The 15,249-nt window shown below is 51.4% G+C and overlaps 2 protein-coding genes across 13 annotated transcripts in view; one reads left to right on the top strand and one right to left on the bottom strand.

Moving 5' to 3' along the window:
• Positions 1-2,848: 2,848 nt before the first annotated feature.
• Positions 2,849-9,519, bottom strand: LOC146757411 (uncharacterized). Of its 4 annotated transcripts, none has more exons than XR_014936591.1 (3): positions 7,608-9,519; positions 4,942-5,311; positions 2,849-4,765 (listed from the first exon to the last, which is right to left on the bottom strand). XR_014936591.1 is itself a non-coding variant. In XM_085522358.1 (2 exons), the coding sequence occupies exons 1-2, from the start codon at positions 8,191-8,193 to the stop codon at positions 5,232-5,234; spliced, it is 666 nt and encodes a 221-aa protein (XP_085378484.1). In that variant the 5' UTR covers positions 8,194-9,519; the 3' UTR covers positions 2,849-5,231. The 4 variants fall into 4 exon arrangements, 1 of the variants encoding a protein (XP_085378484.1); XR_014936592.1 differs by lacking the exon at positions 7,608-9,519 and adding an exon at positions 6,961-7,024; XR_014936593.1 differs by lacking the exon at positions 7,608-9,519 and adding an exon at positions 5,493-5,712.
• The window catches only part of CUX1 (cut like homeobox 1), a 195,015-nt gene continuing 187,003 nt past the window's right edge, over positions 7,238-15,249 (top strand). For all 9 annotated transcript variants that reach the window (XM_085522357.1, XM_085522354.1, XM_085522353.1 and 6 more), the window contains exon 1: positions 7,238-7,323. In XM_085522357.1, coding sequence (XP_085378483.1) covers positions 7,261-7,323 — 63 coding nt within the window. In that variant the 5' untranslated portion in view covers positions 7,238-7,260. The remainder of the gene's footprint in view (positions 7,324-15,249) is intronic.

Below are 15,249 nucleotides of genomic sequence, written 5' to 3'. Positions count from 1 at the left end.
CTTGCTCAGGGTTGGTGCGATCTTATCAGCCTCCCCTTACATTTCAGGTTGCCTACTTGTTCATTTTCCCAATATATCTTTCATTGCTACAAGAATTCAACTCATGGGCAGATCTCTAAGATAAATCTACTTGTCTGCTTTGGGAATATGGCTCTAGTTCTAATTTTGCAGACTTCGTTCAGGCAATACTCCCTTTGACTTCAGGGATTTTTGCCTGAGTAATCCTTTCAGAATTGGACTCTCCATGATTTTCATTTACTTAACAACTTGGCATTACATCTGTAAAATATTAGCCCAGTAATGTGAAATATCAAATTAGATTTATGTATTAATCTAATCTATATATGAGACATGATAGTCAGCGCTGTTACACTGCGTTACTGCAATTCCAGCCTTTCTGTGTTCCTTCAGATTCACACTGATGCTGTAAGAGAAATAGAAATTGGGGGGGGGGCTGTAGATCAAATTCAGCAACCTGCGTGTCATCAAATCACGGAACACCCCGAGCTGGGAGAGACCCGCCAGCACCACTGAGGTCAACATCTGGCTCTACCTAGAAGTAAATCACACGCTTGAGAAAGTCCAACATTTTGTTGAAAATTTCCTAAAAATTTCAGTTTTCAGAGGAAGCAGACAAACAATTTCCTATCAGCCACGCGTGGAGAGCAGACAAAAACACCCATTAGAACCAATCAGCCAAACAATAAGATATTTTAAAAGAAGAAAAGGTCAAAATAGATATCTGGAGCGCAGTGTGTCCTCTTGAAATCCTTGATAAAGACAAATCAGCAATTATTCCTTTTCTGTGTGACAGTTGAGGCCTGAAAAATTAAAATATATATATATATTACTCTTTCATGCATGTTGATGAACTGCATTTATAAACACTTCACTTGATGAAATTATCCGCGTTTCCTCCCGGCTGGCTGCCCTCGAACATTTTCCTCCTTGCAGTTTTTAAATGTTTTAATATAATCCTTCCATGAAAACAGGTCTTACGCTCACGGCCCGGAGCCAGCAGCCGGCCCCACACAGCAGCACATTTAGGACCGCGTTAAACTAAAGTTTTGTGTGAGCTTGGGTACTATTAAAAACTGGAGACTTGGAGGCAGCCCACCAATACGCTGCTCTGATCCCTACAACCATTTACCTCTTCTCTTTATGAATGGTTTCAATTTGTTTTACTCTTGTTGGGCCAAATCCAGCTGGTTATTTACAGAAAGAACACAACAAGATGCATCGGCCATGGTCTGCACTAGCCTACCCCCAGGGAATGCATTGCAGTCCCACGGGCTCTCATGTAACTCCTCTGGATTCACATCAGGTTAAAGCTTCCATCCAGGACAAGGCCAAGCAGTGCAAATATGGGCCAGGATGTACATGTGGAGAATTGTGACCTGAATGAGACTGGATCTATTTATTCAAAAGCAGAAGGTAATTTTAAAATATATTTACTTTTTCTTTCTTTTATTTTTTTTTTAATTTTTTTTATTTTTTTTTTCCTTTTTGGTAATCCATCACCAACCAAACACCAAATAGGAAGTGAAGCAATGCCAAGGGAAAAGCAATCAACTTCTTTCCTACATGTTACAGAACAAATACAATCCCGATCTGCTGTCTTGAGCACATGGGTTCATTTTCAGCTGTAAAGTTTCCCATTGGGGATATTGACCTTCTGGACATGGACTTCTTATAGCACAGTGACACAGGACTGGTGCTGAGCTGGTGCTGTGTTGTGTCTCCCATTCACTTGGATGGGTCTCATATAGGTGAGAGTGGCACAAAAAGCCGAGCAGCAGCTTTGCATGTGCTCTGTGCTGATAGGAACCCCATGCACTTCCCTCGAGGAGATTCTCCGCAGCAAAATATTTACTGCACTGTGCCAGTATATGGCGGCTGCAGTGAACTTATGGCTCCCTCGAAGGGTCTCTGTTTTCTCCCTTTCTGCATTAATTCACAGTTATTTCTCCTCCTACCCCAGCGTTCTGACCCAACCGCCCCAAACACAGTTGTGTCTGCAGCAAATCACTGTTGTTCCAAGCAAGTCACAGTCTTGCTTCTAAGAAAAGATGCGCTTCCCCAAATGAAATCACACACGTTATTTGAAGACAAACCACCTCAACCATCCTAAACATCCTGTGCTGCGATGAATGCAGCTCCCAGCGAGAGCTGCGGGGTTTTGTTTCGCACTGGATGAGGCTGTCTGTCTGCCTCGCTATCCGCCCATCTCCGCACACACCTGTCTCCCAGCCCCGCACACCCGTCTGCCTCCCGTCTCCCATCGCTGCATGTTGCAACAGGGCCTGGTGTGGCTGCCTCTCCCTGAGCACTGCAGGGCTGAGCCAGCAGCATCGGACCCGGTGCCACCCCTGGGCCACCCTTGGCAGGGTGAGCAGGAGGAGGGGGAGGCAGTGCCAGGCTGGGGGGGAGCACGAGGACCTGCCCTTCTTCCCAGTGGGAGAGGGAGCTGCCACAATTGGAAAGTGCAAGAACAACCTCTCTTCTTTTCCAAGACAGCACCAGCTGTACCCTTACCTGCTTTATGGGCCCTATCTGAAAGTGAATGAAAGGGAAATTGGCAGGAGATGGAGAGCCCTCTGAGCTGTCTCAGGTACACATCACATCTCTCCATCGCCTGCTTGCAGCTTCCCTCTTTTGCCCTCGCAGCCACCACAAGATTTGTATCTCCTGGTGACCACAGGTGTTTCACAGAATGGAGAAACTGAGGGGAGATTCAATGAATGTCACGAAGAGAGCCGTGACAGCGGCTGAGCACAGCTCCAGCACTAAACCAGCACTCCCACCATGGGGGAATGGCACAAAGAAAGGAGCACATCAGCACAGCTCAGAAAGCAGGAAGGGATTTTGTTTATTGGTTTCAGATTTTGATTCTTAAGTAATATGGAAAATACTGAAGGTCCACAAGAGGAGAAGCAAGAGTTGAGAAATAGCAATAGGAGAGGAGCAGCAAGGGCTGAGGAGAAGCAAGGGCTGAATAACACAGAAAGAGATGTGCAAAGAACGAAAGAAACCGTGAAGAAGTAAAAAAGAAGTGGTAAGTTCCAGGAGTGGGGGAAAAAAAGGTGGGAATTTTGCCCACCCAGAACAGACACCTGCAGGCTCACCCCAGCAGAACGCTGCCTCGGATATCACCCTGCAAATGGGGTGAAGCTCAATCAGGCAAGGGTAATGCCTACAATTAAAGCTGGAACAAACCACATGCTTATTGGATTTGGTGTGAAGCTGTTCTTCACCGCCAGCTGCAGGGAGTAGATGATCTGATAGGTCCTTTTCTTCTCTAATTCTCTTGATTGCCTATGGGTATTGTTATTGCTTGTGTTGGCCAAAACCTGACCACGCATCTGGATAGAAGGTGCTGTAAAGAGAAGCAGTTATTTGACAGAAATACTGCAAATGTGCCCAGTTGGAAAGGCAGAATCCATTCACTATGCACACCAATGTTATTTGTTCTTTTGGGGTCTTCCAACTTCTTCAGTAACTTCTACCACACGCGGCAATGAATACCACTGCGATGTCATCACACGTCTTTGTTGCTGTGGGTTAATCCACAAATTCCCAATGAAGATCTGTTGTGGGTTATGCTGGATGCTTATGAATGTCTTCAGAGCTAATGAGCAAGCAACCACACTGCCCAAATTTGCTTCGCTTTTAATTGTGGCCATTTTCCCTGCCCTCTGTAAGAACTGCTTTCTTCTCTTCCACCTACCTGTGCCTCTGTTCTACACAGAGGATTTCACGCTTCGATCACGTGTGCCACCACGTACATGATTTGTACAAAAACTTCCCCAAATCACCAAACAATATGGGAACCCCCACAGCGATTCCAAGCACCCTGGATAAGAACAGGAGCCCAGCCAGGTGAGAGTGCTGTCTGCCACTGCCCTCGGGTGGGCACCCAGGGAAGGCTGCAGTGCCCTCTGCTTCCATCCCTCTGCAGCTCAGGGGGGTCCTGAGCCTGCACAGATCACCATGGATCTGCTGGCCAAATTTTCTGCAATTTATGTGCTGCAAAACCTCCGGCTGCTACAGGATATAAATCAGTGGAGTCATTGACAATAATTGGAAAAAAAAAATCCGCGATGTTAAAGGCATAATATGAATCTTGATCTTAATCTGGACTAAATCTCTCAGCAACATAAATTACCTGTCTGCTTGGCTAGCTCTGTTCTCTGCGGTCCCTGTGGAGTCTGACTGTGCAATGGGCACGGTGTAACACGATAGATGGAACAAGGCTTACTGTGCTCTCAAATCCAGCTGGAGAGTGGCAGAATGATGTGTTCAGACTGGAGAGGGACAGGATTTGGGACAAGTTCCTCTTTCTTTTTCATGTTCTGGACAACGACACATGAAGCACAAGTCCAGTTGATCAATGATGGTCCAATGCAAGTGGCAGAGCAACTGTGCTGGTTAAATATCTGTATTAGTGCCATCTTATAGCACGGTGACATTAATAAGAAATGAATTTTAATTGAATACTTGTACCTAAAACCATAGAATCACAGAATGGTTTGAGCTGGAAGGGACCCCCAGAGGCCGTCTGGTCCCACTGTCTGCAATGCACAGGGACACCCACAGCTCCATCAGTGCTCACAGCCCTCCAGCCTGACCCTGGGGGTGTGCAGGGATGGGCACCACTCCATGGGCAAACTGTGCAGTGTCTCTCCACTCTAATGGTTAAAATCTCTCCTGTACCTAATTGCAATCCTTTTCTCTTAGCTTGGTAAGGGTGTCAGTGTGGCTACACCTGGAAGAAAAGGAAAAAGAAATCAGTGTAACACACCTACAACTGAAGTGCTGCAATTGCCATCCTTTTAGATTTAAACTTCAAGCGCACTGTGCTTACTTTCGCAGCGCTCGGTTAATGCGCGTTGAGAGAAGTTAGCATTTACACAGATCAAATGTAACCTTAAGGAAGCCCACCTCAAACGAGCACACACAACTGATTCCTTAAAACATCATAATCCGAGCAAACTCCAGCCCCGCCGGCTGCTTCTCTCGGCCAGATACGATCCAGCACAACACGGCACACATCACCGCTGCTCTGCGGAGCTCCGTGCCCCGCAGGACGGCGTGGAATGCTGCGCTTCCAGAAAGCAGAGCCAGAGGGAGAGACCTCCTCGGGTGAACGGCAGGAGAGACGATGATCCTGCACTGCAGCCAACAGGAGCTCGGGGTGTCCTCAATTCGGCCGCACCGTGTGCTCCTCCTCATCACCGCGCTGCTGAAACACAGCGGGATCCAGCACTGAGCTGCTCTGCCAGCCTGGCAACAAGGCGACAAGATGGAACTCCTGCAAGAACAGAAAAAAAGACTGCAATAATGTTCAAACCGTCGTAAAAATGTTATTTATATCAGGACACATTTGTTGCCCCATATGACAATCATTCACGTTGCTTGACAGATATAAACCTCTGCTTAACACATTAGTATCATAAATATTATCAGATATAACGCCGTAATTTAATACCTACCAAATGCATTTTAAAATATTACCCAATTTGAAACTTTGGATTTTAACCAGATGTGTTTCCAGCACAGGATTCGGGTCAGATGCTTTTTTTTCCTTTCCCTCTCTCTGTGCGTGTGTTCAAAGCGGAGCGTTACTCTGTGATTTATTGCGCTGCGACTGCGTGCCCCCAACCCAAAGCAGCGCCGCGATACTTCATCCTTGAGGCACACACACACCTGCAGTCCAAACTAACAAGAGAAAACATCTCCATGGCACGGCAGGAGCCTTTGAAATGTCTCTTTGCAGTTGCCTGGACACAGAACAGACTGGTAGAACGGGGAGGTAACAGAGAAAGGGTGAAGGCAGCAACTCCGGCCTCTTTCATCTAGAAAGGGGGGACCGTGCAGAGATTAGAGGAGAGGATTTTGATTAGATCACTGGAATGTGAAATGATGCTTCCCAGGATTAAAATCCTATTTTTGTGCTATCCAAACCGGTTACGTCGTTAGCCGGGCTCCGGAGGGGCTGCACGGCTTAGTCCCTACAGGCATCCATCAGGCTGCCCCTCAGTGCCCCCCATAGCACAGAACCCAGCTGTATTAAGGAGCCAGCAGCCCTACATGCAAAGGGCTTCGGGACCTGCCCGGTGCTGTCGGTTGTGAGCTCGGCTTTGAGCTCGGCTGGCAGGCCCGGCTCGTCCCCACCCAGTGCCATTGGTCACAGGCACAGGCAGCAATTTGAAGGTCTGTAGTTGCCGGGTTGATCATTACGTGCGACTCATTAACATAAAACCCGCCATGGCGATTAGTATCAGCGAGAGCTGCAGCCTCGGCAAAAAGTGGAAATGGAGACAGAAGCGGCCGGTGCTGCTCCGAATGGGAAACCAACCATCGGCAGCCAGTGGGACTTGAGCAGTGACAGGCAGGGCCGTGTCCGAGCAGCCCGAGCTCTGCGTGCACTTAGAGAGTTAAGGACAAATCTACACTCACCCAGATGGATTTATTTATGTATTTTATTTCCCTCCCCCCCCCCCCCCAAATGCACACAGCAGCGCAGGGAGCACAGAGTGGGGCTGAGCTGGAGCTGGAGAGTATAGGGCAGGGATGGGAGCACAGTGTAGGGGATGGGGACACAGTGTAGGGCTGACAATAAATGGGGCTTTGGGGGCTGCTGTATTTGCCGGCTGTGAGCGCAGTTTGTTTTGGGCAGAGATGCGGCGGGCAGAGCGCTCCGTGCTTTTCAGGAAAGGAGCAAGGGAAAATGTTTGTATTTGTAGGGCGCGTCTTACAGCACAAAACAACAACTTCTCGCACCTTTTTACATCCCCTTTTCTATAGACGTGCCGCATTTCCCGGCCCTCCCCGAACAACGCGCTGCGGCACCGACCGCCCCCATCTCCCCGACCCCCCCTTCCAGCACAGCCCCGTCCAGCGAACCACCCCCCCCCGGCACTTTCCCATCGCCGTTTCCCTTCGATTCTCCGCTCTCACCCCGCACTATGGGGCAGCTCCTTCCCCCACATCTCAGCCCTCTCGGGCGCTGCGGGGGGGGAACACCGGGAGCTCCGGAGCGCCGCCCCCCCCCTCATAGTCCCCCCCCCCCCCCGCATTGACTCCACGTTCCGGGCGTTGCGGGCTCCAGGCCGGGATTTGGGCGCTCCCCGCCGCCGCCCTCCCCTCGCCCCCCCGCCCCTCCTCCCCCCTCCCTCCCTCCCCCTCCCTCCCGGCTCCGAACTCCAGCCCCTCTCTCTCTCTCTATCAGCCGCTCACTCTGTCTCAATATGTCTCAAGATGGCGGCCAATGTGGGATCGATGTTTCAATATTGGAAGCGCTTTGATTTACAGCAGCTGCAGGTCAGACTCTCCCGTTCGTCTCACCGGCCGGGCCGTTCCGCCGGACCCCCCCCCCCCCCCTTTTCCTCCCCTTCTCCGCCTTCCCTCGGGCCCGTCCTCCCCCCTCCTCCTCCTCCCGCTGCCGGCCCCGCCGCCTGCAGGGATCCCCCGCTCCGCCCGGCCGCGCCGCGCCGCTCCCTCCGCCCCCCCCCCCCAGCACCGATCGTCGCCCCCATCGGACATCGATCCCCTTTGTTCAATTCATCGATCGGCCCAAGATGGCGCCGGAGCCGGCTCTGCTTTACCGGGGCCGTCGCCGTTTCGCCCCGCTCCGTCCCGGGGCTGCGCTCCGTCGTTCCCCGCGGTCGAACCGCGCCGGGCCGAGCGCTGCCACCGCTCCGAGCGCTCTCCTTCCCAACCCCCCCATCCTCTCGTCCTCCTCCTCCTCCTCCTCGTCTCCCTCCGTCCCTCCTGCGGCGGCCGGGGAAAGTTTCCCGAGTGCCAGGACTTTGTGTGCGCGGGGGCGCGGGGCGGCGGGGGCCGGGGGGGCGCTGTAACGCCAGACCCCGGGGTATCGGCACCGGGCAGCGGGGGAACGGCCGGGAGGGGACGGCGGCAATGGGGGGAGAAGGGGGGCGAGATCAGGGGGAAGCCCCGCGGGAGACGGGGGACGGCGGCGGGGCCCTCAGGTGCGGCGTCCCCTATCGCCGCCGTATTGTTTGTGCGGAGGCTGCGCGGGTGAGGCGGACTTGGCCGAACTTTGGGAGCTCGGAAGGGAGAACGACAGGGAGAGACAGGGAGAGACAGGGAGATGCGGAGCGGGATGTTCCGGCGGAGTTGGAACCGCTTTGCCGGGCGGTACCGGCGTGTCAGCAAAAGGCTGCGGCTCATCGCGGTGCCGGCCGGAGCGTTGTGATCCGTTCGGAGTAAAGGAAAGGGAAAAAAAACCACCGACCGAGTGGCGTTTGTCGGGGTTTAATTTCTGTGTGCGCTGTAAAACCTGTTGTGGAGCGTCGCGCTGTGACGCCGGGTGACGCCAGCGTTGGGCTCTTGGCTGCCCGCGTTGCGGCCCTGCACGGAGCAGAGCACGGAGCAGAGCACGGAGCAGAGCACGGAGCAGAGCACGGAGCGCCTCATCCCCGCACAGAGCGGATAATTGTCTGAAATTAGCCTTTTTTTCCCCTTTAATTACCCGCCCGGCCGCACACAGAGGCAGCGCGGTGTTAGCACGGTGTTTCCCCCCGCTCGCAGGTGACTGTGCTGTGCTATGAATGCTGCTGTGCAGTGTGAGGTTCGGTTTTAGGGAGCTGAGTGTGCCCCCGTTCATTGACAGTGATGTGTTTGAAGGGCACTGACAAAGCTGGAGCTGCTTTCCCTGTGATCCCTGTGCTCCAGGCAGGTCTCACAGCACAGAAGTTGGGTTGAGGGTCAGACTGTGCCATTGGGATGAGCAGTGTGTTGTGGCAGCTCAGTGTCAGATGCGGCTCTTTCCCTTCAGCCCATCCCTGGGTGCTCTTGTTGTAGGGGATAGATCCGTTTCCTAAAGAGGCAATGAAATGAACGTGACATCACTTCAGCGTGAGTTTGCCACGTGGTGGAAGAGGGACCCACGTCGGGTAACTCATGGTGAAGGTGAGAGTGGAGAGAAGGAGCCCTCAATGCGGGTGACCGTGGTGGTGGTAGATGTGAATCCCATCATTGTGGAGCAGCACTGCCGCCCTCAGCTCTATCTCCAGCTGGGAGGCACCGTGATGGATCCTGCAGCTCCGAGGCTGTGGGTCTGGTGCTGATAACCTACAATTCCCACAAACACCCCTCTGCTGGTGAGCAGGGAAACCAGCGCTGTGCTGCAGGGGCAATGGGGCAGCGTGAGTCTGGCACCACTGACTGTGTCTGTGTGTGTTGGAGGATGCAGCACTTCCAGCTGCACATCCATGGTCAGCATGGCTCGGCCCGACCCTCAGCCTTGAGCTGAATCCATGCGATGGATGGAGGGGTTGGAAATGCTTGATGGAAAGCAAAGGAATGCGGTGTTGAGGTGCTGTGAAGATAAGCACGAGGCCCAAAGACTCACTTTTTGGGTATGCCCTGCTGGTGAGCATTATTGCATCGTATCCGATGGACATCAGGGTGGGTATCAGTTCCCACCCCGCTGTGATTAATTGTAAGGAAACCATTGATCTTCCCGCAACCTTCCGAAATTTGCACCAAGTCTGGAAAAAACGAAGTAGCAATGAGTAGCGCTTAAATACTGAAGCTATTCAATTATTTAATTAGAAACAGGTGGAGCTCTTGGCATCCGCTCCTGGATCCGATCGCGGCGGAGCAGGGGCTGATTTGCTTTAAGTGAAGGAGTTAACGTGCTTCAGCACAAGTGGAATTAGCGGCTCCGCGTTCATTTCTTTTGCCCGTACGGCTCCGTGTGTAGAACTTTTAGCTCCTGTTTAACAGCTGCCCTGTTGGAGGCTCATGTGGCCGGCTGGGTTCTGTGCTGAGAAACGTGGAGCTGTTGGTGTGGAGTGTGGGATCGAGTTGTGTTTGTATGTAACAGCAGCATGTACGTGATGGGTGAAGTGTCCAAAATGCCACTGAGCCGTGATTTGTTACCTGCGAGCTGATTTGTAATGGAAAAGATGGATGGAGGAAGATTTGTGATCCCGAGTTTCAGTTTGATCATCGTGATCTGGAGATGAAGGCTCAGGAGAGGGCAGTGCACCCATAGTGGGAAGGGGTCGGGGCTCTGATGTGTGTGATGAGTTTCCTGGGGAAGAAGGGAGAAAACAAGGCCTGGTGCTGCTGAGGTGCCTTTGCAGCGGTGAAGGTACGGCTTCCTCATTTCATGGAAGACGTTCTCAGCTTGTTTGTGTTTTCTCTGCCCTGACAAGGCAAACGCGTCTGTCACTTCTGCTTTTCCTGTTAATTATCATGTTAAAACACAGCAAGCTGCGGCGCAGGGGTTGTGAAGAACACGGGAGTCTGAACAGGTGACTGAAAACGTGTGCGGTTCAAAGTTCTTAGCACAGATCAGCACGGAGTGGTGCAGATGTTGGGTGCAGGCTATGGATGTGCAGCTTTCCTGGTGTCAGACTGCATTCCCAGGAAGCAGCAGGCAGCCAAGGCTTCGTGCTGCTGGATCCGCTGCTGTCTGTGGCTGCAGCAGCTCCTCGGTCCCTCAGCTCAGAGCTGTGTATCTCTGTGTGCATTACCATGTCCCTGGGAGCCGGCAGTGCCCCGTGGCTCCATGCGGCAGCAGCTCGCACTGTGCAGACTGACGGACGCTGTCTGATGCTGCTGGCTGGGCTGGTGGCTCACACTGCCCTGCAATGATCACAGAATGGCCCGGGTTGGAAGGACCCTCAAGGATCATCAATCTCCAACCCCCTGCCACAGGCAGGACCACCAGCCTCCCCATTTAATAGCAGACCAGGCTGCCCAGGTAGTGCCTATGGCTCTGTGCTGCGGATCCCTGGGGGTTCCTCGTGTGCTTCTTTCTATGTAACCTGTGTCCATGCTGATGCCTGTGTCGTGGGGATCTTCCCTTGCTGGGAAGTGGTGGCTTCAGTGTGGGGCCCTTGAGGACAAGCTGTAGGAATGCAATAAAAGCAAGTGGAGTGCAGGGAAAGGTGCTGCTTGGAGCTGGAAGGGAAAAGGGGAAGGAGGGAGCCTGCAGCTGGGGCTTGGAGGTGAAAAAGCTGCAGATGGTTTTTCAGGCTTGTTTCTGGAAGTGGTGCATATAGAAGTAAATGTGAACAGAGCACTGAGTGGTGTCCTAAACAAGTGTTGGCTGTGGCTGGGACCAAATGGAGACACACAAATCATCAGGTTTCCCTTCAGATTTCTCTGTACGGTAAAGGCTGCTTAAAATCCACACTGCAGGCGGCTGGAGGGGTGAGTGTTGAACTCTGTACCCATTGGTTTGTGGGTGCATCATTGAAGCTGCCCATGTCAGAGCATGGCTGGCCATGGGGCAGGTTGGTGTCTGAGCAGGGCTGTGTGGGTCAGTTCTGTGCTCACACAACTACACGAGATGTGGTACCCCCAAGCTTCTCCTTCCAGCAGCTGTATCCCAGGGCAGGTTTTGCAGCCCAGGTATTGATGTGCTCCTGCTGAGGCTGCCAGCAGGACCAGTGGTGGTGATTTAGATGTCTCCTGTGCCATCAGAGCTATTGATTGCTGCTCACTTCCCACACATTTGCTGCCTGCAGAGCCCTGGGGCAGCACTGGTCCCTACACACAGCTCAGGGAACTTTGCAAAGTGAATGGGCTCCATCCCTGTTCAGCACAGCACGGGGCAATTGGCCCAGGCAGCATCATCACCTGGGCTTAGTTTTATACACACATGCTTGGAATCTCTGAGTTCAGTGGGGAGGGGGCTGCTTTGTCAGTAGGGATGGACCCCCATCCCATCCCATCCCATCCCATCCCATCCCATCCCATCCCATCCCATCCCATCCCATCCCATCCCATCCCATCCCATCCTCACCCCTCCTGCCATGCCCAGCGCCTCTCCCCCCATTTCCCATTTCCAATCAGCCCCATTCTGTTTCTCGTTGTTCTGTGGATGTCAACTATAAATGTCGTCAGAGTCGCTCAATAAAATTTATACTTGGCCTTTTGTCTGCAATTATTTTCTGTTTTATTTTTATTGGATATTTACACGTTTTATTGCGGACGAGCGTCAAAGTAAATTTATGTCACGTTATCACTTAAAGATGTTTGCTTTGTTTTCAGACATAAATAAAATGTACCCTTTGTCTGCCGTCTGAAATACGATCGTGTTAATTTGGTCAGCAAAGTGTGCATCTATTTTTATGTCGCAACTTTTGTGTGTGTGTGTTAATATTGATAGTGCTGGGATAACTCGGGCTCGGTATGTCTGGTATGAGCATCGTTGCTTTGCTAATACTAATTGTGGAGATGGGATAATATTAAACATTCAGAAAGCAGGAGCCAGGAGTCTGGCAATTGATTTGTGGGGAGACCTCTGTGCTGAGTTACTTACAGAACTGTAACCTTCATATCTTTTATGTGAGCACAAGGAGTGTTTGTATTTAAAGAAATAAAACGTTCTGAGGATGGAGGCCCTTCCCTTCCCTTCCCTTCCCTTCCCTTCCCTTCCCTTCCCTTCCCTTCCCTTCCCTTCCCTTCCCTTCCCTTCCCTTCCCTTCCCTTCCCTTCCCTTCCCTTCCCTTCCCTTCCCTTCCCTTCCCTTCCCTTCCCTTCCCTTCCCTTCCCTTCCCTTCCCTTCCCTTCCCTTCCCTTCCCCCTGTTACCACCCAGCACAGGACCAGGAATGGATGAAGAAACAAGAAGTTTTTTGTCCTTGGGTTGTTTTGGTAAATGCAGCAGAAGTGATTAAAGCTGCACAGACAGTGCTGCGATCAGCTCGTTTAGGGCAATAGATTAAAATCCATTCGCATCTGAGATATCGTGGCACATCCCGAGCACAGTTTGTCCTTTAATGTGCCACGTCTTACACCAGGCGAAGGAAAACTTGATTAATGTCACTATCTGGGATTTTCTGTCCTGTAAATAGGACTTGAGGTCTAAAATTGGAACGGTGAAAACCTACTTTAAATAGGATTAGAAGAAGAACTTAATAGTTCAGGTTGTTTTCACAGTCCTGGGAAGGGTCAGCAGGGCCCTCCCCGCTGTGTTTTGTGAGCACTGCTGTGGTTGTGGGGGCTCTGCAGTGCTCTGAGCACTGGGAGGCATTGCTCTCCAGCTTGGGATCACTGCATTTATTGCCCACCCAAAGTCGGGTTTAGCACAGGAGATGGGGAGCAGGAAGGTGGCGGGGTGGGTTCGTAAAGAGCGCTCTGACTTCTGTTGTTTCAGGCCACGCTTTGCTCTTTATCTTATTTGCTTCGAGGGATGTCATGGCAAAATGAAGTCACACGTCACCGTTTTTACGCCCTATTTATTTGCTATAATCATTTTTCCGACAAATTGTGAAGTTAATTTTGGTGCTCAGAAGCGTTGGTGCTGCGCTGAGCTCGGTGAGCGCCGGCGCTCGGCAGCATCCCCTTTGTACGGCGCCTTGATTGGCAGCTCTTCATTATAAATTTACTTTCTAAATGCTGACTTAAGGCCTGACACGTTGTTTGTTTCACTGTCAGTTACGCTCCTTGGGAGACCTAATAAAAACCTCTCAGATCTTTCTATTGAATTAGGCCATCCTTTGCCACCCCGGTGACTGAAGTCAGGCAGGTGTAATGCTGCCGTACCGCATCCATCCCCACTTTGTTGGAGCCCTTCTTAGGTCACCTCCCTGTGTTCTGTCCTCGGTGCCACAGTAGTGAGTTCTTTGCTGAAAGGTCACCGTAATGTTTTAATTGGGTTTTTCAGCTGCGAGGGACGTAAAGACACGGGCTTTATTAATAGAGCACCTTTGATCTCGGAGGATTCCCACCCAGTGCTGTGTGGCACAAGCAGGGGTGGTTTGTGCTGTGGTTGTTGGTAGGGTTGGTGATGGGGAAGGGCTCTGTTTCCCAAAGCACAGCTTCCCCAGGACGTGGGGCTGGACTGTGCTTCTATCTATTCTATTCTAGAGGTGCTGCAGCAGTTTTCAGGCGTTGTTTCGGTTTTGTTTTCCATCTGAGGTGCTGGAGGCTCAGGGGCAGTGCGCAATTAAGGAGCACTCGGGCAGCCTCGTCGGTGTCTGTTTGGGGAGTTGCTGTGTTTTTGAGTTCTTGCTGCTTTATGCAGCTGCCCATTGCTGGTTTCCATCTGTTGGTTAAGCAGAAGTAAGGATGGGGAGCAGCAGCCGTGCTGGGTTTTTAGCCAGAACTTTTAGTTTTACCTCTTTGACTGCATGGAGTTGATCTGTGGGTACGGACAGCTGTGCTCCCGAGGGACAGAAATCAAACTGGGGGCTTGTCTGTGCCCATGGGCTGCAATGGCACCTTCATTGTGTCATACAGTGCCATCCAAGCACCCCTTGGTGGTGTCAGGGGACAAGGGCTGAGCTGGGGAGCTGCTCCCAGCGTGGCACAGAATGCTCCCTTCAATCCTCAGCCTCCTTTGCCAGTTGCTCGACCAGATGTCCTCAGTACTTGGTGCTGTAAGATGTTAAGTAATTAGATCATTCACATTCTAGTTAAACATAATTAGAGCCCTGTGTAAACTGAGCGAAGCTGACAGGTTTTATAGGTTGGTCATAGCAAAAATATCAGATGATATAGTTCAGCATTAATACAAAAAGATTTAAACCTCCCTGCCCTCGAATAAGAAGGTGTTTAGTCTCCGGATTTAATCCTTAATTAGAACTAAAGTTTATGGATCTCGCTAAAAATGCTTTCAGGACCTTGGAAGTCTCACTCAAAACTACTCCTAAGCAGCGTTTGCCAGTTAAAATCTCCTTCTGTGATCCGAGCTGGAAGTTGAAAACCTCCCAATCTCCTGGTGTGTGCAGTTAAAGGAGAAGATAACCAAAAGGTAACAGCATCCCAGCCTGGGTTTTCTTCTCCCTGCTGCTCAGACCAGTGGGTCAGTCGGTCATGGTGATGCTCATGGACTTGAGGAGGTGTCCCCACTCATAGGTGGTCCCACACATTGGGGTATCGCTGCTTTTTCAGCCCTTTGAAGCTGATCCTGCTCGTTTCCCTCTCTCCGTACAGATACGACGCGTTATTTTGTTGTTTGTTTGCTGGCAGGCGAAACATATTTTCCGAAGGAAAGTGTTAACAGATAGGCTGATAAAATGTCTGTCTTCCAAAAACTGTCTGAAGACAAATGGAGTGTTGGTGCGCACGTGGTGCTCACACTGTTGTTGTATGAGCTACCCAACAGATTAACGAGATGATTCTTGTCTCTTCGGGGAGGTAAACTTTCTTTATAGGTGTTGTAGGAGTCCAAAGCGATGAACTCAGCGCAGGGTGAGCTGCACTGTGAGCTGATGGGTGCACCTTTGCCACAGCTCGTGGAAAAGATCAGGTGCAGAACGTC

This window comes from Coturnix japonica, chromosome 22, assembly GCF_054131305.1.
Source record: "Coturnix japonica strain WE chromosome 22, WE-NBRP24, whole genome shotgun sequence".
Taxonomy (NCBI): domain Eukaryota; kingdom Metazoa; phylum Chordata; class Aves; order Galliformes; family Phasianidae; genus Coturnix; species Coturnix japonica.
The sequence above is the reverse complement of the archived record's forward strand: the minus strand, read 5'-3'. Positions and strand labels throughout refer to the sequence as shown.